At 37.4% G+C, this 25951-nt stretch overlaps 3 protein-coding genes across 3 annotated transcripts in view; 2 read left to right on the plus strand and 1 right to left on the minus strand.

Moving 5' to 3' along the window:
• MYEF2 (myelin expression factor 2) overlaps positions 1-1660 on the minus strand; it is a gene marked incomplete at its 5' end in the record, with an annotated part of 24650 nt that extends 22990 nt beyond the window's left edge. The window contains one exon of the mRNA XM_031555218.1: positions 1551-1660. Coding sequence (XP_031411078.1) covers positions 1551-1660 — 110 coding nt within the window. The remainder of the gene's footprint in view (positions 1-1550) is intronic.
• Positions 1661-4602: 2942 nt separating this feature from the next.
• Positions 4603-5071, plus strand: CTXN2 (cortexin 2). The gene has a single exon (XM_003209451.4). It carries the CDS (start codon positions 4657-4659, stop codon positions 4903-4905), a length of 249 nt encoding a protein of 82 aa, XP_003209499.2. The 5' UTR covers positions 4603-4656; the 3' UTR covers positions 4906-5071.
• Positions 5072-5246: 175 nt separating this feature from the next.
• The window catches only part of SLC12A1 (solute carrier family 12 member 1), a 48615-nt gene continuing 27910 nt past the window's right edge, over positions 5247-25951 (plus strand). The window contains exons 1-9 of the mRNA XM_031555305.1: positions 5247-7442; positions 9944-10425; positions 15842-15976; positions 16180-16255; positions 21419-21514; positions 22721-22860; positions 23273-23383; positions 24301-24401; positions 24886-25024. Of these exons, the coding sequence (XP_031411165.1) occupies positions 10015-10425; positions 15842-15976; positions 16180-16255; positions 21419-21514; positions 22721-22860; positions 23273-23383; positions 24301-24401; positions 24886-25024 (1209 nt within the window). The 5' untranslated portion in view covers positions 5247-7442; positions 9944-10014. The remainder of the gene's footprint in view (positions 7443-9943; positions 10426-15841; positions 15977-16179; positions 16256-21418; positions 21515-22720; positions 22861-23272; positions 23384-24300; positions 24402-24885; positions 25025-25951) is intronic.

The raw sequence follows: 25951 nt of genomic DNA on the forward strand, positions 1-25951 counted from the left end.
GGGGCCGTGCCGGCGGCGGCCGAGAGCCCCGGGGTGCGGGCGGCGCCCTGGGGGAACGCGGAGCCGGAGAAAGTAGGAGCTGCACATGCAGCGGCGGGGCAACGATTGCTCGGCGGGTGCTCGGTGTCCTAAGGTTCTCGTAGCCTGCATGCCCCCAGGGAAAACAGGTAGCGGTTTTCCACATTCGCAAGTTAAGGGTGGCACCGATGAACGTTTTATTTTCTTGCCTCCGTTATCCGGACCTTGACCGCATATACATGAATTCACAGCACAGTGCATAGCGCAGGGTCTTTTGTTCCTTGGAGACTCCGGGCTTGTCTATCTACTAAGGATAAAATCTCATTTCTGCAATTCATTGCTTGCCTGGAGGCTGCAAATGTCACTGCCCAGCTGCTTCTCTGCAGGGGAATGCAGTTTATGTGGAAAAGTGTCGTTTCTACCCTGAATTACATGCTGCAAAAACACTGCATGTCGGGGGGTGCTTTGCTACATTCACACAACAGTTAAATGTGCTCCATTTGCTGGGCATTGGTGCCCCGGCCTTCCCACCTTACACCTACCTGTCTGCTGCCTTAGAAACCTCACCCTGAGAAAGCAGTTTTCTCCCCAGCAATGTACGGAACCCAGGCATGCAGAGTGTGCATGAACATGACAGGTTGGTTGTGTGCTCAGAGCTGCTTCTGCAGCATTTCTGGCCATGTGTTGTTAATTCAGTTTAGACCCCTTGGAAAATTCCAAATTCATGCTGATCTCTATTTCATTTGGTCGTCTTCGCTGATAATCTTCTTACCCTATCACCTCCTATGCCCAATTCCTGTAACAGCACTCCTGAAATTCAGTTTCTTTGACCAAATAGTTGAGTACAAATATGACGCTTCTGAAACTCCCAGAAGATGCCGGTTTCTGTCCCTAAGCACACAAACACCTTTTCAAGTTATGTTCGCTGTTACTCAGAAACGTAAACCTTGGACTGAAACTATTTGAAGTGCCTTTAGAATGACCAGCGTCAGCAGCTGGACCTGCAGTACATCCTAAGGGAGAACAGATGGCAACTAATTTAGTGAATTCTGTAAGACGCTCTAGTTTATGAACTGAGTTTTCAGGACCTGAGGCTTAATCCTGCCAAGGGGATGAATGCTTCCAGTTTGAGCAGCTGTCAAAGGTACTCCTTTACACTATTGAGCCACTACAAAACAAAAACAAAACCAAAAAATCACCAACCAAACCAGAACCCCAAAGGGGTTCTGTGGGAAAAAGGCTGAAACTCAAAACATAAGGGAAATTCTCACTTTTCTCAGGATAGTCCAGAATTATTTAATCTTCTCAGTATCCTTCAAAACATGAGGATCTGAAAAAGATGACCAAAGAGCAGGGACTGGGAATCTCAATCCACACCAAACACTGGCGGAGTTGGTCTGGAGATCCACTAGACTAGTAAGAGTTTCAACAGTTTTCTTCCAGCTGACTATCCGTGCGTAATGCCATGGTACTGCTGTTCATCCCGCACAGGTACAGCCAGCATCCCCAGCTCACAACTCCATTCCCCTTACCTTAGTGGTCTCTGTGCCAAGCTATTTTCCTCATTGCTATTTTCTCTCAGACTCACTGTTCCAGTCTCACAAGGGCCTCCTCCAATGGCCTTTCTACTCACAGCAAGATGTTAAGGAGCCTTTCTTTATGCCAGTGTTTTTATGTGGGCAGTAAATCAAAAGATGAGTAGTCTTCACCTATAAAAAAGTCAGGAGACATCAGTCTGAAACCAGACCCTACAAAATGACTCTGCAGATTCTAACTGATTTAATGCCTGTCCCCATCACATTGCCCTAGAGGTTATCTTCAAGAATTTTTGGATGCAGGCCATGTTAGTTAGCATGCACAGTCTTCTGACTCATGATTTGACACTTACTCTGCAGCAACTGAAAGGATAACTGACTAACTGGGAAAGGACATCTAACCTGTATGCAGCACTAAAGTGTGAAAACAATGGAAGTGCACTCAAGGTCAATTTGGTACCACAGTTTTGGGGATATGTAATTAGAGCAGAATGTTCTGCGAACTTTAAAGCTTCAATTACAAGTTATGAAATTCAGGACAGGGGAAAGAAGCACACAAAGCCGTGTATTGGAGTTTCCCAGATTTCATTTCCCCAGGAAGAAAATACCCAATGTTTTCTCATGCAGCCATTTCAGACAAACTCTTGCCAAATAAGACTAAGATAACCGCTCCATGTTTCAGTGTCAGTCAAACCTTGCAGAGACTTGTACCATAATGTCTGATAAACAAACAAATCCAACTAATTTAAGTGCATATCCTGCAAAATTAGTGTGACATTTCCCAGGACTCAACTCCAATGTAGGGCTCCCCATGGGAGATTTTTTCTATGTATCTTTCAAGATAGCAATGCTCTGGTGGGTTTTTTCATTTCTTTTTGGTTGTGGTGTTGTTTTGTTTGTTTTGGGTTATTTGGTTTGGGGGGAGGTGTGAGCTCTGTCTTTCTCAGGTAGCATCTAAATTTCATTTTCCCACACAAGCCTTTCATTTAGTTTTTATAATCCAGTGTCCTAGGATTTCTGGAAGGATAACTTTTCTTGACTGGCTCTTGTTCAAATCAACTGACTTCTGACACCAATTTGTGATATTTTTTCTGCACAAGGTCAGACTTACAGAAAAACTGGAAGGATAAACAATGAAAACCTGTGCAGCATGTGGTATTATATTTCCAGAAAGTAAATATTGATTACTGTTGACATTACTTTTCTTGTAGGCTATATCCAGATCTTTTCTCCAACTTAACAGGAATTAAAACAGTGTTGACCCAAAGGGCAGAATGTCATTCAAAAGAAGGATCACATACAGCTCTATAGAATAGATGGTTGTTATGCTCTAGAAAATGTATTCAGAAAGTAATAGAAAATCACACTATTAAATACCTACTATGTTGAGGGTTAATGCATAAAGAGAAGAAGAAAGAGTTGTGTCCCATCTTTTCATCTTTGTTTTAAAATGTTCATTCTTTAGGATGACATATACAAAAATCCCACCAATTTCTGAAGTAAGAAAGGAGACAGACAACATAAAAGTTTTGCCTGTTTCTATATTGTCAGGAATACTAAATCTTATTTTTACTTCTGTTGTTATTAACTCTAGACTTAGTCGAGATATGGCTATAGTGCAGCACCGAGTAGAGATACTGGAGCTCTCTTTGAACTGGCTAGGGCAGGTACCAGTATCAGTGTAGTCATGGCAGCACAGAGCTTCGAGTGGCCTAATTACTCTGCCAAGAAATAAATGGATGCCTGGAAATCCCTGGGGAAGGAGGTGGTTGAATGTTAACAAAAGAGTTTTCCCCTGAGGCATGTTAGTTAAATAGGTGTTAAAAAGAGCCAAAAAACCCCAAGCTCTAGCCTTAGAATAAAAATGCCTTTGTCCTTTGGTAGATATGATGTCCCAAACCTTCCAATCTTTCTGCTGCTTACTGAGATGTAAGAGAGAGGGGATTTCAGTATCTGAGAGAAAACCTAAAATAAAGCAAAACAACTTCCCCTTCTTTCTCCCCTCCCCCCAACTTAAATCTATACATCAGATTACCTTAAAACTATAAAAACAAAAATCTTTCATTCTGGAAATGTGTATTCTGGAAATACACAAAACTCTCCTGGTGGTGATGGCAGGGTGGGTCAATCCCCTGAGCTCAGCACATTCTGATCTGATCTTGAAATGTCTGTGAAAATGTTGAGACTAAGGAGAATAAATAAATGAGAGTAAGACTTGGGGGGGGAATTTGCATAATTTCTTCTTCCACTAATCTTTCCTCACGCACGAGAGAACATTGTGATCTGTGTGTTTTTTTTTCTGTTACATGAAGATGTACATACCGTATGCCCATATATGAGCTATGTATACTGTGGGCACATGGCTGCAACATCACTACAGTGGCTCAAAGGGTTAATTCAAACATATGTTTCAACAGTGTATGCTCCTAGGCAGGCTTGGATCACATACTGAGTGGTACCCACTGCATGGACACGTGTAGAGAAAGGTAAAGGGCAGTTCTACCAATATATTCACTTCCAATTCTTGCACAGCTCAAAATGGAGCCCAAGACTAGAATTGCACACACCATTTTATTTTGCAAGTCATATCTATTTATTTAGATTTCTAAGCTAAATTACATGACCAAAATTCATATTACTTGGCTGAAATTCCCTTTGAGATCAATATGAGTTTAAGAACTAGTTTAAGGACTGAGGTGAAGCCATTCCAGAAAATGTATTAATTTATCCAGGTGGATACCTTGTGAGTATTGTCTAATTAAAATCTGCAGGCTTATGCCCAGTCTGACAAAATGCTGTTTGCAACAGCCATGTGTGAGATTACTCTGTTGAGGAGATAGAACGCCAGAAAATTGTGAGTCTGCTGTTAGTAAGTGGATGGTAAGTAGGAGCTAAAAGTTTCAATATTATCACACTAACTTAAATGTGAAAAAAAAAAAAAACAGGACACTACAAAAATCCAAGCTGTTTTTGATTTCAAACTGTTCGTATGCTACAGAGCTCGGGCATATACACCCCATTTAGTAACTGATTTCACTTTTCTATGCAGGCAAAGAAGCAGCAGAGGTGAAAATCCCACAGAGTCACCAAGATGTGATGTCCAATGATGAGCAGTAATTACTGCAGCAACAGTTCAGCCAGCATGAGCGTCAGTGAAATGTCTGCCTTCCCTCTGACTTTGGAGCAAAAAACTGGTTTCGCCTTTGTGGGGATTTTGTGTGTTTTCTTAGGACTTCTAATTATCAGATGCTTCAAAATCTTGCTAGACCCCTATAGTAGTATGCCTTCTTCAACGTGGGAAGATGAAGTTGAGGGGTTGGATAAAGGGACCTTTGAATACGCTCTTGCATGAAAAGTCATATGATATCCTGCCTTAAATTTGATGTTGATTTCATTTTGGAAACCAACTGTTAGTACATTTGTTACACATGCATACATACATTTTAGAGATGTGTTGGTATCTGTGGCATTCATTTTGTTAAATAAATGTTTGTTGCAAACACAGAAGTAGCCCATTTGTATGTGTCTATGTTGCTAAGCTGAGAGGAACATCAACTCAATTCTTGCCTCTCAAGAAGAGAATGTGCTGTACCAATTACTGTTTGTAAGGAACCCGTACTTTGCAACTCCTGTGTGAAACATTTAAGTGGTCTCCTACAAACAATGCATACTTCTATTTCCTCCCACTCACCTGATGGTACGTCTTGATGGAACAGGTCTTCCTTCAATTCTACAGCAGTGGAAAGACAAACCGAACTAGTGGAAAGGAAACAAACATCATTAAGGATATTTTGTATTCTACACATGCAGTATTTCAAAGTACATTACCTATTCAAAAGTCCAGTAGGAATTAAGAACGCCACAGTTCCACTCTCCCAATGTCAGGGAGTTAAAACCTTAAGGTGAAAGAGACCAAGTAAACATTATGCAACTAACTTGATAATCCTACTGAACTGGTCAAGGCATGTCAATTTTTACTTTCCTTGGGTACAGAAGATGAGTCAGTTTAAACTGGAACTTCACCTGTTGTACTATTAACTGCAATCTGTTCTGTCTGGTTAATAGCTCCCAGTAGTAATTAGACCAATTGTCAAGGCCAACAGAGAGACACTCACACTGCACATACTCACTTGTGCCCAGGGTCCAAGAGCTACATGGAAATCTTTGTACCTCCCAGCTCCTCTCCTCAGCTGTTTCTTCTCATTGTGTTCCTACATCCGTGCACAGTGTATGATCTTGAGTGTCAAATGGGAAAACTGGTCACAGGAAATCATTATCAAGACAGAAGAACTGACAGTGAAAGTTGAGACTAAAACCACAAGGTCACCCTCAAATACACAGCTGTTTAGCAAGTATGATAGTACTTGACAGAAATTCAATTTCACTTTTAAGAAAGTTGTCAACAAAATTTTAAGCACTGCCACTTTTGCTAAACAGCTCTGTTTGCAACAAGAAGACAGAAACCAGTTACAGGGATTGGTTTCTTTTGCACATAATACACATGCAAAATACATGTTGTTCCTTTTGCTGTGTATACTAGGCAGTGGCAGCCAGTGAAACAGTGAACCTCAAATGCCATTTGGAACATGAAATATCAGACTGCACAGGGAAGGACACAATCTCTGTCTGAAGAATGATAGGTACAGACAACACTCATCTGCACTGGCTTATCTAAATTATAAATAACTGTATGAATGTAAGAGCTTTAAAACTGCTTCAGTCTGCCAAAGAAAAAAGTGCCAGACTCTCAGAGTCTGTATTCAGCATATTGCATTTATCCTAGTTAATTTAACCACAAAACCAAAGGCAGATACTGATACGCCGTTTCACATGATCTGTTCTTGCTAGATAGGATCATCCACTGCAGAGACCCAACACTGTCATTCTTTTTACGTACACCTAATCAGCAAAGCTGAGCCCTGTGCTGTCAGGTTAGCATGCTGAAGGTACTTAAGTTATCTGGGATAAATATAGTTCAGTTATCTCTAAACTACATGGCAAGTACAGCAAACATACCTGAGGAACCCCACTACTTACTGACTTCTTCTGTTTTTGACCCTAATCTGTTGCTGAAAGCAATTACCAAATTCCCTCATGATTAAAAACTTTGCAATTTCTTTCTTGCCTTCCCTGTATCCATGAAAAACATCACAGTCAACCATCCCAGAAGAAATGCACAAAACCTAATTTTTCAAAGGCTTTCCTTAAGTATACAGAGTAAAACTTTGAACAGAGTTAGGAGCAATTAGCTCAAAACCACACGTGGGACAAGGAAACCCACCAGTGTCTCTTAAAGAGCACAGGAGGGATCCCACTGGCTTCACCGAACCTCTTCTGCATAAGTGCACTCTGAGCATTTTATAAATTCTTGTTCTCTGCACTACAACATATGCATGACTGAAAAATAAGATCATGATCTGTGCACAGCATCAGACATAGCGGGGAGGGAAATGGAGATAACAGAAGTATTTTTGGGCCCCCTTGGCAATTTTGCAATACCATAAAGCCAGTAATTGTAATGGATAGGTACATTTGCTGGTTAATAGTTAACAAGCTAGAATGCTTCTCTAAATCACCATCTAGAAATGTTTTGAAAGTAAGGGATTGGACAGTTTATTCAATATATTAAGCAGAAGAAAAATCTGACCAATAAGGCACAGTCTGGAATACTTAAAAGTGAGGGACATGCTATAAGCATGAATAAAAGAGGCAGCTTGTCCTTCCCTAAAAACACAAGGTTGAGTTAAATTATCCTGAATAAGGTAAATTTGATAATTTTTGAATAATGATAGAATATTAAATGCAGAATTAATGGCAAGTAACAGTTGAGAGACTCCTGGAAATACACTGTGAAAGAAATCAAGTATTATTTTCAAGAACAACAGAAAGGTAAGAAGTTTTATTTTCCTAGCCAAACAGTAACATTATGGAAATAAGACAGTGATATTACAGTTATTTTACTTGGTAGCAAAAGTCTCACTGCTATCAAAGAATCGTGATTTCACTCAGTCATGGGGACAGAAACAAACTTAATTTCAGTGACTTAGTGACAAAAGATTCATTTTCACTCTTTCATGCCTGAAGATGAAACACTTTCTTACAATTATAAAAGGTTGAAGGAAGCAGAATACTATGATGAGAAATGTGTAATAATGGTAATAATAATAATGCAGATCATCCAAAACCAGAAGAAGTGAAAGGAATGAAATAAATGTAATGTGTTGCTGTGAAGCTTACAAAATGTTAAGCAGGAAAACAGAAATATGAGAGGGTTGTAAAGTGCTTTCATTTCAGGGAGGTTACAGCAGATTATCATTTATAGCTGATGGAAGAAGGGAGGAAATATGCCTTAGCTGTACCTCACACTGAAGTTGGAGGACATCTGATTATCTGCTCTTCGAATTATAGTTTTGATACACGATTTTAGACAAAAATAAGCATTGCCAAGGTCTAAATATCAACACAGTGTTTTATCTTGCAGTGCCAGAGCCAAATGCATTTCACAAAATCATAGAAAATTTTAAGTTGGAAGCAATATCTTGAGGGTGCCTAGTCCAACCTCTTGCTGAAAGTATAAAATTCTAAAAGAATTATTCTAATGGGCTTGTTTACCCAGATTTTCAGTTCACATATTATTTTTTATAGATGTATTTTGTTTTTAGACCTTTCTGCTATTATGCAAACTTGCAAATTTTCAATATCTAAATAGGCTTTTAGTCAGTTTTAGTCAGAACAGAGCGAAACTGTTAGACCCAGACTCCTATTGAGTTATACAGGTCAATACAATCACACTCCTGCATCTCCTTTGAAAAATAATTAAAAACATATGCATTGTCATTGCTTTCTATATAATCTTGGTTTCTCAAAAACAACAGGTCAGATGCATGCCACTCTAGGGCCATGTAGGCCATCCCACAAGTTGCTGCAGTGATACTTAACCCACTAAAGGCCTTAAATATTAGTACCCCTTTTGTTCTTGGGGTTTTTGTTTATTTGTTTGCTTGTTTTTGAGGGATCTGCATGGAAAAGTGGAGGTGGGAAGCAGATAGCGCAGGTTTTATATGTTACAGGCTGCCATTCAGAGGGACTTAGACAGGCTAGGCAAATAAGCCAACAGGAATCTTCTAACATTCAACAAGGACAAATGCAAGTCCTGCACCTGGGACAGAAAATCTCCTGCATTGTAGGGGATGGGGCCTCACTGGCAGGTAGCAGCACTGCAGGCAGTGACTGGCGAGCCTGCACAGTCAGCAACACGCCTTGGGAGCAATGAAAGCAGTGTCCTGAGCTGTTTTAACAGGACCATAGCTGGTAGACCAAGCAAAGTGATCATTCCCCTCTTTTACACACTCATCAATCTGCACCTGAAAGCCAGCTTCTAAGTTTGTCTACCTGTCCCCATGTAGGAGAGAACCTAGAAAAAACCTGCATGCATCACCTGGGGAGCTTCTAGCATAGTCAGGGGCAGGAACATAAACAAACTGGGCTTGTTTAACCAGAAGAAAACGTATTAAGGGAAGCTATGCAGCCCCCAGTACCTATGGGGAGGTTACTGACAAGGCACACCCAGGCTCTTCCTGAAGAACACAGCAGGAGAGAGATGATGGTTGTGAAATAAGCACAGCACAGCAGGTTCTAACTGGGTACACATGAAAAATCACGACAGGACAAGTGTGTATTAGAATACCTGCCATCATCAGTTCTGGAATTTATCTTTGCAGGTCAGAATTGAGAGACTTGACTGACGACAGCACTAAGAGGCCTGATTTACATTCAGTGTTCAATCTGCTTTGAGCAGGATACTGGAGTAAATAAAACTCCTAAACTCCTAATCTATGGGATTCTATGACTTGCTACAGTTTCTATCAAACTTTCTTAAAGGGTGTCTTGAGTGTACAAGTGCAAAACAGTAAAATTCTATGAACCTTTCAATGCTAAGCCTACTGTTAATATTTCTCAATAATTAATATTTCACTATAGATTCATATTTCATCTATTTAGTTTGGCAAACCCAGTGCTATTTTTGGATATGGTTCGGCTGTTGATCTATTCTTTCATATGTCATTAATTTTACTTACATAAAAAATAAATGAATTGCAGTGTATTAATTCTCTGCTTATAAACTGTTGCCAGACTGGAATGGTTGAAATTTGAAGTCTGACTTTTGTAACTAATTTCAAAAAGCGTGTTTGATTCAAGCCTTTTAGGTCAATGTACTTATAGACTGTGGGAGAATTATGATGTCATATGTAAGTGGAACATAAACAGTAGATGGATTTCATGTTTTTAATGGCAGAACCACAGAGGACAAATTTAGGAAGATTGCTTAGGAAGCTAATTACTTTGAGAACAACGACTTCATCTGTAACAGCACTGGCCCTTTATTGCAGCTAGAAGAGTGGTACCTGCAGCCACAGAAGATCAGAAGACTCAGTGACCTAAGTCTGTCTCATTCCTGAAGATGTCAATGAATAATTCTCCAAATGTATTCTTGGATCCAAATGCAAATCGGTTTCAAGTTAACATAATTAATGAAAGCCATGACAGCAATGAAGCATCCCAAGAGGACATGGGCTCTGACCCACCACATTATGAAGAAACATCTTTTACTGAGGAAGCACACAACAGACTGAGAATCAGTTACAGACCAGGAAAAAGAGAATTATACGACAATTTCCTTCAAAATGGGGAGAAAACAGAAGCCAGTTTACATCCCTGTGATACTCACCATAAAATGTATTATCTACAAACTTTTGGCCATAACACCATGGATCCAGTTCCTAAAATTGATTATTATCGAAACACTGGCAGCGTCAGTGGGAATAAGCTCAACAGACCAAGCTTATTAGAAATTCATGAACAACTGGCAAAGGTAAGTGAAAAGGAAACTTTTGATTTTTCTCTGTTCCATTTTCCAGGCTGTTAATTCTGTTTATTAATATGAAAAGGTCCTTAAATTTGTGGATCTTGTCCAAGACAAAAGTACAACTAATCACCATATTTCCTATGGTAGCTGCAGTATGTTTTCTGTCCTATAACCTGCTTAAAGCAAATATTTTTATTAAATGCAGATAGCAATGAACTTGATTAGCAGAAAATCATAGCTTAATCTTCTCTAAAAATGTAAAACTACCATATTTCTTCTGTTTCACTTAAGATGGCAGATGATGAATATCAACCCATAATTTAAACAAATTACACAATTCACACTTATTCCAAATTTAAATTTAACATCAATATGTAACAAAGTTTCACAAACTCCTGCTGTATTCACTAAAATATATAGCTATAGCTATTATAAAACATATTATGTGCATTAAAAGCAATTTCAACCAGAAATCAGAAATCAAAGCATGACCTGTTTATTGCAGTAACAAACCCTTCAAATAGCAAGAAGGAATCGAGAACATACATGCTGAGGTGGAAAGTGTTTTATCTGAAGAGAGAAAAGTAGACAACAATTTTTAGGTACCAATCAGTGAATGAATTTAGTCCTTGGTCATTGTACCAATGATTTTGGGAAGAACCTGCAGAGTCTCTTGAATGACCACATATAAAGTATTCATAGAAGAATAACCTGGCTGAATTGCTTCTAACCTATCATGCAGAAGAGCTCGTCAGCTTTTAGGTTTGTCACCCTCTATACCTTCTTACCAGAAGAAAATACAACGGTCACATATAATCTTTGGGGTTTGCAGATTCAAAATTTCCACTGCAAATAATTTGATAAGATAGCAACATTATATATCAGATATCAGAATTTCACTACCATGTGTGATCCTACCTCAGCAAAATTCACCTATTTATAGAGCTTTTAAGGCTCAAACTCCAAACTCCAGGAATCACCTCCATGCAAAATAGCATGGAAAACTGTAATGAGAACTTTTGGAAGATAAGAACAACTAGAGTAAGCATTTTGAAACAATTCAACTATTCAAAAATCTACTGTTAAGCATTACCAGAATAATTGCAATACTCAACTGACTATGATGAAATTAGATTCTTTCCCCTTGAGCTGTAATAATAAATTCTTCATAAAAAAGCAGAGGAGAGATCCCAGGATACTCCCACTTACAGAACTAAAATCAAACCTTTCTTGAGTTTCTTTTGTGCGCTTGTCAGGACAGGGCTGGAAAGAGATCACCACTATACTCAAACACACTGAAAATGTCAATGGGCAGACAAAACAAACAAACAAACAAACAAACAAACAACCACTCACTCTTTTTCTGTGTCAGGCAATACTGAAATGACAGATCTTCACAGAAAAAAAATGCTCTCATTGCCTATCCACTCTTTTACGTACTTCTGAGGTCTGAATAATTCTGATAAGCATCTATTTTTTGGTCCAGACCTTACTCAAACTCTATTTCTTTGGAGAGTCACCTATTCTAAATAGGATCAATAAAAAGAAATGAAATCAAGCAAAAAAATAGTAGGAAAATTAGGACCTGATTCTTTATCCATTTAAGACAGCTAACTGTCTACAGTCCAATTTTTTTAAGGTCTCCACAAACCTGCATACAATGGTTTACATAGAAAGGAGAAACAGGTTACCTGAGTAATCATTTATATTTCCATAAATGAATGCAAAGTGGATGTGAATAGGGGTGAATATGAATTCTGCTCTGCCGGATATGCAGAGGAGTAAGCTGCTACTCAAGGAACTAAACACATTTCCATGCTCAAAAGAAACTTCCTGTTACAGAAATAATTTACATCAATGGTAGTCAGTAGAGGGAAAAATAGTGTATTTTGGCTCTGAACACAGTGCTAAACGAACTTGTACTGAACATTAGCATATTAAGGGATTTTCAGTTTTGACCACCACCAGAAAATTCAGGTTTTTTGCTGTTGCGTATCTCATTTGGGCTAGCAGATTGGTTTGTTTGTTTTAAACAAACAGACAAATTGCTTAGGGTTTGTTACAATTTTCACCAAGAGAAGGTTAAAAAGAAGGCATCTTCCATTCTAGAATAAAATGAATGGAAAATTGCTTCACAAGTTGGGACTGCAAGAGACGAGAAGAGAGCACTGTCTAGCTCACTTGTCCTCATACTTTTTCTATTACCCAGCTTATGGAAGAATAATCTTATGCTTCTCACAATACAAAAGTGAATGTCAGTGGTAATGAGATTTTTGTTATGCTGGCAATTTGCTGTGCCCATACGTGCAGTAAGGCCCTGGTTTGAGAACCACTGGCCACAGCACTGGAACAAACAACCCACCATTAGCATGGCTGAAGTCCATTCCTGGCTGTCCCACAGACTCATTTTGTGACCTTTGACTGACAGACCTTTGTGGTGTTTTCAAGCTAGCACTGAACAGGATAGTTCCTAAGATAGAAGAAATTCAGCAGTGCCAGGTTAAAAAGTACAGTGATATTACAATAGTGGCTCTGTTTCTGGAAACAGTGCAGGAGGTAGTAGGCACTACCAGAAGTACGACTCGCTTGTTCCAAAGTACTCTGAGGTCTGCCTTGAATTTCAAGAGAGATTCCATAAAAATCTAGTTTTCTAATGTTTTTGCTAAGTGCTTCAAGATTTCCCCCTGAAAAGCACCACAGAAAGAAAAATGCAATCAAAGGTAATTTAGGCATTCTGAAGAATACGTAAATCTGAGATCACCAAAGAGTAGATTAGTAGAGATGAGCACTATGACAGTATGAAAAAACTGAGCTCGTTTTAACAGGCGAGAGCAGTATGTGCAGCTGAACCTGTAACAGGCTCTCTAGCAATCCTTAAGGAGAGGATGAAATGCCACGGTGTGTGTGGTGGGGGTTAGACTAATATCCCAGGATGCACATCTAGACGTGATGCTTTAATCGTTTTTTCTTTACACTAAAGTCTGGATTTACTACACCATACCCCAAGGCAATTCCTTCTCTCCCCAGCTTTTTTGAAACTCAAATTGTTGAAGACAGCTGTCTTGTCAAAAACCAATGCCAAATTTTGATAAGAAATTGCATATGTTTGACTTCAGATTTCTAAACATCACATAACCATTCCCATTGTGCTTTGATGCTGGCTTAACTTCAGAAGATAAATATTAATATTTAATACATTTTAATATGTAATTTTTCAAATGTCAGAATCTAAGGCAGGCTGAAAGGAACTTCAGATATCTAGTTCCCACACCACTGGAATCAAATGTGTCCTCTTTTAGCAAGATGTGTCAGTTTTTGCACATATTAAGCCACAAAACACCAATTAAATCCCTAAAAAATAGTCCAAGTGCTATTTCACAGCTGATGGCTGGTGATAATTACTTGGGTTTAATATTTATCCTACATAAGAAATTATCTAACCTTTCTTCATCTTGGTTATTCTCCACACTTGTTATGATGACTTGATGAGCTCATCATCTTTATCCCCAGGAGAGGTGAAGGCTAATCTGTTTCGAAACATGGAAAGGAAAATGTTGTGCTTGATTTTTTCTTTTTTATTTAAAAATCAATCAATCAGTCAAACAAACAAACAAAAACACAAGAAATCCAACAACAACAACAACAATAACAAAGTTAACTTCTGATTTGGGTAGATTTTCAAATTATCCTGCCACTTTTATTCCACATACTCAATGCATGAGGGACATGGGTACATCTACTTGGTAAATAACCAATCATTGACTAAAGCACACCAATTTAAAATGCATTTATGGAAGGTTTAAGGCCATAATTTATGATAATGGCATGTGAGAGCACAAATTAATTCAAAGTGTGAATGAAACAACTTGTTTCAAGTGCAAACACTGAACACTTCTTTTTTTTTTTTGTCTTTGAAATTCTAACCACCATGTATGTAAACAAGCCAACAAACAAACAAACATTATTCTGATAATTCTCCATAATTCATTTTAATTATTTACTGTATTTAGAGCAAACACAGCATTGTTATTTTAGGGTGAGAATTGTCAAAAATAAATATTTCAGGAGCTCAAAGTCACAGGTTTTCAATAGATTTTGTATTCCCATTTCGCTTAGAATCACAAAGGGCATATTCACCAACTTGAGTAAATGTCAAAATGCATTATCCAGACACTTATTTCTCATTTGTGAGCACTAGCCTAAATTTATTGTGTCAAAGGCATTCTAAAATTTTCCACTGTGGTGGCTAGAGATCTATCCATGAGGAATCCAAACATGAGCATAAATATCATAAACTACTGGTCTTTATGCCTGTATCGTATTTATTTTTTTTAAGTCTATGTAAATACAGAACAAGCCTTAAAGCTTAAGCAAGATTTAAAAACCTCATCTGTTTCCCAGAATCACAGATGGTTCCCCTCTGTGACTTATTTAGTTAATCTGGAAACATCTTCATACCTTTCCAAACCCTAAAAGCACCTTGATTCCTCTCCAGAAGTGATGCACACTCCTGAACGTCTGCCAGGCAGTGTGACAGTGCACACAGTCCTTCCTGAAGGTCTTTGCACAGGACCCATACAACATTTAGCAACAGTTAATCTAATTCTAATTCAGTGCAAAGCTAGTCAGAACTTTGTATAAACATTTTTACAAGAAAACAGCAATGACAGGAAGTATAAACCTCAGCACTGTGACTAATTCCTATTCAGGCCACAAGAAACATATCATGGTGCTAAACAGAACTGATGAGATAAAGTACAGATTGAAGTCTGTAATTGAATGTGAAAGATCCAAAATTATAGGCTATTTATTCTAGTTATGTGGCAAATATGCTGATTTTTAATCCTACCTAGGACAGTTAAACTAGAGCTGAATAAAACACATAAGGGGTTATTCATTTACCACATTACTAATCACATTTCACCAGTAATTCTGATTGTTTTCAAGAATGTGTTGCTGTTTTGAGGACATTTGCTTCTGAAATTATGTTTGTATTTTAACCAATGGGAAATATCAGGGTTCATCTCACAACTTATTTGCCACGCAGGTAGATCTCTTTTCACCAGTCAGTCATTATCCCTCTTTCTATACTTATTAACATTCATAAATTGTTGCAGCAGAATACAAAAGACAGGCATGAGACCCTCATTATATTAGGTGATCTACTAATATATCAACACAACGTAATATATGTTGAACAGAGTTTACAATAAAACCAATTTAGTATCAGGTAATAATACATTTACTTTGCTTAAGTGATTCTATCATCTTTTCTCAGCTAGCAAGCCCACCTGTTGATGCCTGGTGTCAGCAGAGTACTGCCCTCTATTCATGAGACAGTAAAGCCTAATTTTCCTTGGATTTCCCTTATTCCACGTCTTTTTAACACAAAAATGTGTTTGTTTTCTCTGTGATCCTTCAGAACATAGCTGTGAGCACTGGCTCAGTGGAGAGGGTGGCTAATGGAGAAAGCACTGCTGGAGATGAGGCAGCAGCCAGCAAGGAAGAAGAAAAGAAAACAGGATTTGTCAAGTTTGGATGGGTGAAGGGTGTGCTGGTGAGAAACTTTTCTGCATTTTCAAAACATAAAATAAAATGTAAGATTAGTCCTATGATATCAAGCTCTTTTAAGAAGAGAGGGAGGTATAATTGAAGGATGTTTGGGGTGGTCTCCAAGAGCCTTCACTGCATACAATCATGTTTCCGAATAACACTACTTTCAGTGTTATGCTAATGCAATATTATTTATTTAAAACCTAGGTAAGATGCATGCTCAATATCTGGGGTGTGATGCTTTTTATTCGACTTTCCTGGATTGTAGGTCAAGCAGGAATTGGTATGTATCTTATTTAATACCATTTTCAACAGTGAAAGGGATAAAGAGGATAAACTATACACGACTGTGATTAATATATAATCTGAGATGTGTATTTGCATGTTGAAATAAATAATGTTTTCAAATGCTTGCCAGGGTAAAATATGTTAATCCTCCAAACTATTGGAATTTTCCAGACTACCAGCCAAATTACTGCTTAGAGGCATAGATCTGTTAACTATGCATATGATCATCACATTTGAATATTTCTGAGCTTTGGTGAAATTTGTATTTAGATCCTGTAACAGATGTAAACTTTGGGACTCAAGCCAATTTCTAATACGTGTGTACAGAATTAACCTGTAAGAGTTCACACTTTGCTTATCTGTGAATCCCAAACCTTGTCATCTGCATATTAAAAACAACACTTCTTCACACTTCTCTGCAAAGACAAAAACAGAATTGGAAGGAGGTCTCATCTCATCAGGATTTTATTTTTAACTATAGCAGAGCACTAGATACTACACTTATTAAAACTTTGTTACCACTTTTGTTAACAAAGTACACCTCATAGCCTGCTGTATCTTTGCTTCTTTACTGTATTTTAATTAACCCACTTCCCACATTGTACCCCTGGGAGACTGGGCCTCAGGGGCTCCATTCAATATGTTGAGCAATCAATGCAAAAGGGCTCAAAACATAGCAAGAACCTCCCGCAACTAGAAGCAGCCCAGGAAAGTATCATTAACTCTTGTGTGGCACAACTTCCTTTTGATAGCTGCTGTTGTGAGGAAACATAAACAGAACCATGACAGCAGTGTCAGTGTGTTACATGCTTAAAATTAAAATGGAGCCCTAATTTTTGATTAACATCTAGACATCATAAAAAGCACCCATCCAAAGGACCAATGGCAAGTATTTCAGTTTGTATTCTCACAGAATGGAAATACTGAGTAGACATGAGCTGGAGTCCAAAGTCTGGCCTCTGGGCCTCAACTCACCACATCTTGGACAAAACTCTGCTCAAAGCAAAAGACAGAATGCAATCATCACTGATTGATTTGTTATTGGTTGAAATGAAACAGTGAACGAAAACATCTCCAGAATTTTGCCTGACTGAGGTGTAACTTCCAGCAAAACACATTAACTTTACAAAAGTTTTGTTTGAGGAAGACTGAGCTTTAAAAAAACAGATACAAGTGAAATACTCATTAAGGAAAAAAAAATAAATAAAATCCAGCAACAAACCTCTAGGCACAAGTAGGAAAAAAAGCCAACACCATAAAAGCTCCAGAACTAAACGGAAGAACTTTACCTACTTTTGCAGTGCTCCATGCATGGCTCCAGCACTGTGCCTGACAAAGGGGTGCTTGCTGACTTTATGATGCATACCAAATGAGAGCATGCAGCCCAGGGCACTCATAAGTATATGCCTTGCCATGAAAACTCTGCATCTTAATATTGCCAAGACTTTGCTCAGGGGTTTCATGCAAAATTAGTTTTTAAGGGCAGTTTAGTAACTTATTGAGATCATCAAGAAGTATTACTTTGTTTTGAGGTGTGAGAATAGCCACAGGCAAGAGTAATTCATTTTAGAACAACTTACTTAGCAGCCATACACCTTGGTTTCAATCTAAACTTTAATCAGATTTTAGCATTAATTTGTACCAATATCAGTAGCAGATTTCTGCTCTCATGTTTAATTTTACCATTTTAATTCATTGATAAGCAGACCCTCTTTCTCTATGGTTTATTGCCCTGCTATTGCTTTTTTAAAATTGCATGTCTTATTTAAGGATGTTACTTCTACTACTTCTGAAAATGAAACATGAAATTCTATTTGGATAACCTCTCAGTATGTTTTCTGAATGTCTTGTAAACAATGAGTTTAAATCTGTAGCCAAGACTTAAAGAGAGCAGTGATAGAATTTCCATATCCTAATAGGCTGTCTTGGGGAAAAAGCTCTAAGAAGGAAAAAAACAGAGCCTTGGGTTTATTGTCAAGTAGGACAAAAGGCACAGGCTGATTCTGATAAGAATAAGGTCCACAACCAGTCTGGTATTTTCATGTAACATCTGGATACTCTCCAGTCTGTATTTGTACCTAAACATAGAATGGTTAACCAAAGACACCAAGACACCAAGTTTATGCTAACTGAAAATGTGGCCCCAAATATTACAATTGTGTTACACTAGATTATTTAAAATAATGTTTTGGTTGTGTCACTTGAATTATTTTATGCATTTTTCTTCTTAAATGTAATTTTATTATTTTTTTTTTTAATATTAAGGTCTTCCCAAGCAGATATTACTCATCAGATTAGCAAAATATCTGCCCCTAATTAACATATACATTTACAACATGACCTGTGAAATCTAATACAAAATTCCAGTAAAATAGTTTCAGGACAAATGTGTACTTGACAAACAATTTTGGCACAACTTTAAGAATAATGTCTCCGATGTTCCATTTAGGATTTAATAGTTGTTTTAATGTGATTTAGTGATTGTTTAGTGGTTGTTTTAGTGATTTAATGGGTTGTCAACTTCTGCAATAGTCATATTCAGCCACTTTTTGTGCACAAAATGTACACAGTTCAACAAGATCCTTCTATGCAACATGCGGTGGTAGCTGACCAAAAGAAATGCCCATTTGGATTATTATTTTTTATTAATGTGGACCTCATACAAAATAAGTGTATGACTTGTTATAAAATGGTTCAGAAATCAATAGGGTAAAAGTGATTTATTAGAGGCTCAAATCACTTTATATATTCTACGTTGCGCTATAAGACATTTATATCCCTGTGTTACGTTGTTTTCAAAGGATTGTGATAACAAGTCTGTAATTTAAGCAGCAAAAAACATTCATTCACAAGCTGGATGTCTATAACCATACAGTATGAATAGAAGTTAGTAATCTGATCTAGAAACCAGGAAGTAGAAATACAGCAGATGAATCAGGATATTTGTAGTTCTAGCTGAAAGTTAGTTGAAAGATCCAAGTTTCAATTTGGAGAAGCCCTGGTCAATAAATACTGCTATAGGCAATATATTCAGTTCTACACTGAAAAGCTCTGTACTTTACAGAAACAAGAGAGCTACTGCATAAGTGTTGGTAAGTTCAAATAAAACTAAGAACTGATTCAGTGTTTTTCTCCAAATGATAATTGTTTTAATTTTTTCTTCTCTCGTAGCTAGAAAAGAGAATATAAGCTATAAATTTGAGAGAAAGTATCTTATTTCTTCATCAGACTTGAAAGAAGAAAGTACTCTTCAAATATAGAGCCAAACTTTTCTCCATATTTCCAGAAAGCACAGCAAAAGCAAAGGCTATAATTGTAGTTCAGGAGGTGCAGACAGGACATAAAGACATATTTTCTCCATGGGTGGGTCGTCTAGCACTCTAACATGTAACTCCAAAGAGGCTGGGGCATCTTTATCAGTGGAGGTTTTGGGGATCCAACAATCCAAAGCTATCACTGAGTTAATCCAGTGTTGGTGATAGTTCAGCTTTGGCTGAGAGGCTGAACTCTACACCTTCAGAAGTCAATTCCAACTGATGTTTCTAGGAATCTAAAGCAAACTAGACACCTAGCACAGTTTCACAAAGTTAACATATATTTGACCATATGGCTGAAGATTGGAAACATACTGAAATTTCAAAGTCTTACTGAAATCAAGTTCACTTGTCAGTAATATTGATCTTCAGATATTTAACTGTTTCCATTTAATTATATAATTTTCTGATGTCAGCTAAAAAAGGATGCTAAATTATTGAAGATTATCCATTACAGGCTACTTGTTAAAATGAATGACATCTTGAAAGCAACATTTCCACATTTGAATCTTGATCTTGTGTTACAGTAAAATTGCTTTTTGCAGGGAAAGAAGGAGATGGGAGAGTGGGTTAGCACAGCACTTGACAGCCTAGCAAATAAGGATGTTGAAGGATCACACTCAGGTCTTGCTTCTCTACCTGATAGATTCCTTGTCCTGGCTCATTCTGAAACTATACAGTCAGTCTGTCTCCAATTCAATATTTAACTAACTGATGAAAGACAGAAACATTCTTACAAGAAATCTGGTTAATCTCTTCTCCTGAAGAGCCAGGATGTATATTAAAGGTACATAGAAGCTTTCAGACCAAGGAATACTTGCTTGCTCATTTCACTTGGCTATTGAAGAAAAATATAAAATCATAAAGGGGTTCTGGCTAGGGCACTCCTATCAGAAACTGCTCAGAGACTGATAGGAATAATTTTCTGCCAGCACATGGGCTCCTTGTAAGCGTTCTGTACATTCCAAATGGTCAACAAACCAACTTTCCATTTATTGCTCTGATTCTGGCCTGAAAATTCCATTTAAATAGAGAATGATTTGTAGGAATCATGGAACATGAGTAAACAATTTTATCTTCTTATTACTGACAGGTCTTGGAGTAATCATAATTCTCCTCGCCACGATGGTAACCTCAATTACTGGGTTGTCAACTTCTGCAATAGCAACTAATGGGTTTGTCCGTGGAGGTAAAATCTTTAGGGTTACTAATGCTTTCAAGCTCCAAAAGATCTGTATGTATTATTTTTCATATGATGTAAACCAGAGGGATGATAAACCAAACGATGGATCTACAGGACTCAGAGGTAACAATTCTAGACAACTCTAATCACAATTAACTGCATGTTTGAGTTGTCACTTTTCATAAATTCCACATTTCAGTTCAGTCTCTGAAGTACATTTCAGATGTTCCTGCCAAATGCAGAGTGAGGAGTGGCATCTAGATTTGCAATTTTTTCATTCTTACCTTTCAGCAGGTCTTTCTTATTCAGAGCCTTTCAGGTTGGACATCCTTGGACAAAACAAGCAAGAGGCACTCTTCCTCTTATTTTTAAGTCCGATGCAGATCGATGGATATCTTCAATTTAATTCCTTCCAGTATAATTCTTTATAATACTCCTTACATTTCAGCTACTTCCTTAGAAGATGAGCAAGTATTTACTCTGGAAAAGTAGAGCACACATCAGATATTTTATCAAAAAACATTTCAGTACATTTCAGAGCCTTAAAGTTATAACCAGTCCATGCTAACCTCTGTGGAAAACAGCAAGTTCCTACTACATCATTTAAGCAGAACAGGTATTTGAATATACTTGAATATACTCTCTTTTTCGAATCTTTCAGGTCTTGGAATCATAGTTATTGCTCTGAGCGTAGTAGTAACAACTTTAACAGGTATCTCCATGTCTGCCATTTGCACTAATGGAGTAGTAAGAGGAGGTAAGTGAAAATCATTTCATGAAAAATACAGAATTCTACAGATTTGAATTAGAAAAAAAGTGGGAATTAAGATAAGTATGTTATAAGCAAAATAAGAATGAATAAATATATTTGGGATGATCTCTCACAGTGGAACAACAGTAATTTAAAACATTTATAGTCTTAAACATTTATTGGCAAAAAAATATTAAGTGAGAGGGGATGAAATAATTAACTGGCAAAGTAATATGCTCCATTTATGGTGACACACAAAAAAGGATTAATGACTCACTGCATTCCTCTGTGGGAGCTTTAAAAATGTATCATAGCATAAGATTATACATGCTAAATTGGGATGGATCTAAGTAAGGTAGAAATTATCCTGAGGTGAAGTTTCCTCTACTCTGCAGAGGGCTCCTCCAAAAGTAATGCATTGTATTTTAATATATTGGCCTACAGTGTCAGAGGCAGATGTTGGTGGTATGACAGTAGAGGATAAACCTTCTGACCAATATTCCATTACATGTTTCTGCTGTGCAACAAATGGCAGAAGAGGGGCAGTCTGACAAAATGGTGCCTGACATGGAAGTGTATATGAAGGAAAGGTGTGGAATTGAATTCCTCCACATGGAAAAAATTGCACCCATTGAAATTCGTCAGTGCTTAATGAACACTTATTGAGCCTAAACACTGGAAGTGAGCACAGTGAAGTGGTGGGCTGTAGATTTCAGCAATGATGTCATCATAGCACCTGTGAAACAGTAGGTCACCTGCACTGGTGCAATTTTTATAAGCACAGCATGCACTCTTGTTCATCACTGGTGAAAATGCACACCTAATGGTGATGACTATGTCCAAAAATAGTGTTCTGTAGCCGAGAATTTGCTATATCAAACAGTGTTATTGCACTCTTTGTATTTGTTGTAGTCTCCATGGAAATAAATAAATGGAAATAAATAAGTGGCATTACTTTCAGAGCAACTTACATATATTATGTATCATGAAAAATTGTTTGAAGATCTAGTTTTGCAAGCTAGCGTGTTCTGAAGGATTACTGCAGTGGAAGGGCATTCAGAATAGTCTGAAGGTGGAGCCAGTACAAAGCACATACCTTGTTATTGAGTGTCCTCTATTAATCTTTATTATGTTTGTTAGGTTTAAAGTAGAGATTCCTGTGGTATTATGTGAGAAAAAGAAGCAAACACTGAGCATAATTTCTGCCTGCAGGTGGCGCATATTATCTTATCTCAAGAAGTCTAGGTCCAGAGTTTGGTGGATCTATAGGACTTATCTTTGCTTTTGCAAACGCTGTGGCAGTTGCTATGTATGTAGTTGGATTTGCTGAAACAGTCGTAGAGCTTCTTAAGGTAAATATAGATGTTTCGTGTATATTGTTAAGTTGGGGCTTTTTTTTTTTAGTATATATTTAAATTCTGATACTTTTTAGCTGTACTTTAAGCAATGTCTTTAACAGGAAAGATGCTGGACTGTTTAACTGTGACAGAGTGCTTCTCCATTATTTCTGTCTTATGAATATGCTAATGATTTTGCAACAAGAGCCTCAAAAATCAGGAAAGGAGATAGATATCCATCCAACTAGATAGCCAAATAACCCCAGCTAAGTGCAAGCTGGAGCATGAAATATGAATACTTAGTCTCACGAAGCGTTGAAACTAATTAAACTATGACAACTCATTTCCTTTTATTTCACCTTGTTACCTAACCCCACCAGTTTGATTGAGAAAGGCTGGTTTTAATAGTATTTCTTACTCTTTTCAGGAGAGTGATTCAATAATGGTAGATGAATCCAATGATATCAGAATAATAGGTACCATAACTGTTGTATGTCTTCTTGGCATCTCTGTTGCTGGCATGGAATGGGAAGCAAAGGTAAAGCTTTAAAACTAAATACAAGCAAAGAATATATTAGAATATGTGCAGGGTTAACGCGTGAGGAATGCTGTACAACAGGTGGGACGCCCAACCTTTCTAAAAGCAAAGCAGCTTAATCATTACATTCAGTGAAAACACTACTACTCTATGCTCTTCCTTGAACATTCATTTAAGAGGGAAAAAGGAAGTTTATGTTCCACAGATGCTTGTTTATACTGATTTTCATAATCCATAGCATCATTTAAAGCCTTGAGTAAGTGCCCTTTTTGTCCTTATTTTTGAAGCAGCTTGACAGAATAAGTAGCAGTTAAAACAATGTTTTTGTCATTGTACCCTCCAAAGCTCTGCCTAGCAGGAAAGCTCCATTTTCTGTCCATTCCATAATCTCTGATGATTTCTGCTATTCCTTTATCTTAAATTAAAAAATTAAAAATGGAAATACAAATGGAAATACCTCAGAATGTAGGAATCAGTTCTAGAATAGGACTCCTCTTTTCATATTCTGCTGTGACAAAAGCTTAGAACTGCTTATAAAAGAGATCAGAAAACCAATTACATATTATAACACTTCAAGTGACCACTCACTGCAACTAAACATTTTAAATAACAGTATAAAAATGTCTCATACATGATATTTATGCATTAACTTTTTCATTTTCCTTTTTCCTTTAACAAAAAAATGTAAAATTAAATTATAACTCCTTTATAAACACTGTTAGTAAAAACTATCTGCTGTTGTAATTAGCTGATAGCAGTTTGTTTTCTTCAGCTGTCTCAATTCCTAGTGTTTTCAAGGTCTGTAAAAATTTGTAATCTGTCATAGGGAACACAAACATCACAATCACTTATATTTAGCCATCTCCATTGTCAATGTAAATTAAAATCATTGGGGAAATCTTTGTTTCTATTAACAGGCCCAAGTTATTCTTCTAATTGTTCTCCTTATTGCCATTGCAAACTTCTTTATTGGGACAGTTATTCCTACCAACAACGAAAAGAAGGCAAAAGGCTTTTTAATTACCAAGGCAAGTATTGCTTGTCTATCATAGAACAGTAACTTCACTCTTTGTGGCTGCATACTGAGTTGAGGATTCTACTGAAAAAGGTCACAAGATCAGGATCTTTAGCCCAAGTTTAAATAGGCTTGCAAACCAACGGAATTTATTTCACCTTCAATTTTGAGTCTGTCTCTCCGCTGCTGAAGCTGACAGCAAAGTTAGCTGCAGTTTGAGTCGCATATATATCAGCAAAGCACAAACCTTTACACAGAGCTAAGTGCAAGTGCTGTAGTGACACTGCTGTCACTTCAATGTGGAGCTGTAGCTCTGAGATGCAGACAAGCACATCGTACTGGGGATCAGACTGAGGAAATCAAATTCGCTTTGCTATGATATGAGACAGATTCAAACCCAAGTGTACAGACGTGAAAGACTAGATAATTCATCCCCTTCATTAAGTAACTTTGGAATCAAATCCCATCAGCTTCTTTCATTTTCACCTGTATTTGCAGCATCAATATTTGCAGAAAACTTTGGACCAGATTTCAGAAGTGGAGAAGGATTTTTCTCAGTGTTTGCCATCTTTTTCCCAGCTGCCACTGGCATTCTCGCGGGAGCCAACATCTCAGGAGATCTGAAAGTATGTATTTCATTAATTTCATAATACTAGCTGTGGGCTGAAAAAAGAACAAGAAAACTAATTATGAATCAGCACTGTATTCAGTTTTAAATCATACCCAATTTTGGGAAGCAAAACTCTCTTTTAAATATCTGCTATGTTATTTAAAAATACCAGTTCATCTTTTTTTCCTAATAGATTATGAGTTTTTACACAAATTATTGCATTCAGTTGTGAGTTTCTATATAATTTAAAAGCATATTTCCATAAGCTGCAGTAATGTAGCATTAATGGGCCATTTGCAGAACATTACACAGAGAAATTGTGTGTATCCCTGGTGCATTTTTGCAAAATCTATAACATCATCCCAAAAAACACATCTGTAAAGCTTGTGTTTGTACTCACAAGAATCAGAGGAGACCAGCTTTTTCTATTCAGGGTCATAGCAGAATAAACAGAGCATTTATTGAAAGCAAATATGTCCCAATCCCTTTTCACTATGGCTGCTCAAAGGAAAAGATGCAAAGTTGCAGCTGCGACAGAAGAAAGGAGTCTGAGGAGAAAGGGAAAGGAGGTCCAAGGGCATCTAAAAGTCTTGCTGTGGCTGTTCTGTCAAGCTCTCACTCTCCTCTTGCAATACAGCAGTTGTATAAGATGGTACTTCAGTATCTAAACAAACTGGTAAGACAGAGACAAGATATTAATTATAACTTTGAGTGCTCTCTAGTTTTCATGACTGTGCACAGTGAGTATATTGCAAAGTGTTTACAGCCAAATACAAAAATGAACAAATTCAAAGCTCAGCAAAGCATTTTGTAAAACATCTCTAGTAAATATACAGCAATGCAATTCTTCGTAGCATTACAATAAACTAGAAATGCACCAGGGTGGGTATCCATGACTCATGTTTTGGAATCTAGTGTTTAAAATAAAATAAAATAAAATAAA

Source organism: Meleagris gallopavo, chromosome 12 (genome assembly GCF_000146605.3).
Source record: "Meleagris gallopavo isolate NT-WF06-2002-E0010 breed Aviagen turkey brand Nicholas breeding stock chromosome 12, Turkey_5.1, whole genome shotgun sequence".
NCBI lineage: Eukaryota > Metazoa > Chordata > Aves > Galliformes > Phasianidae > Meleagris > Meleagris gallopavo.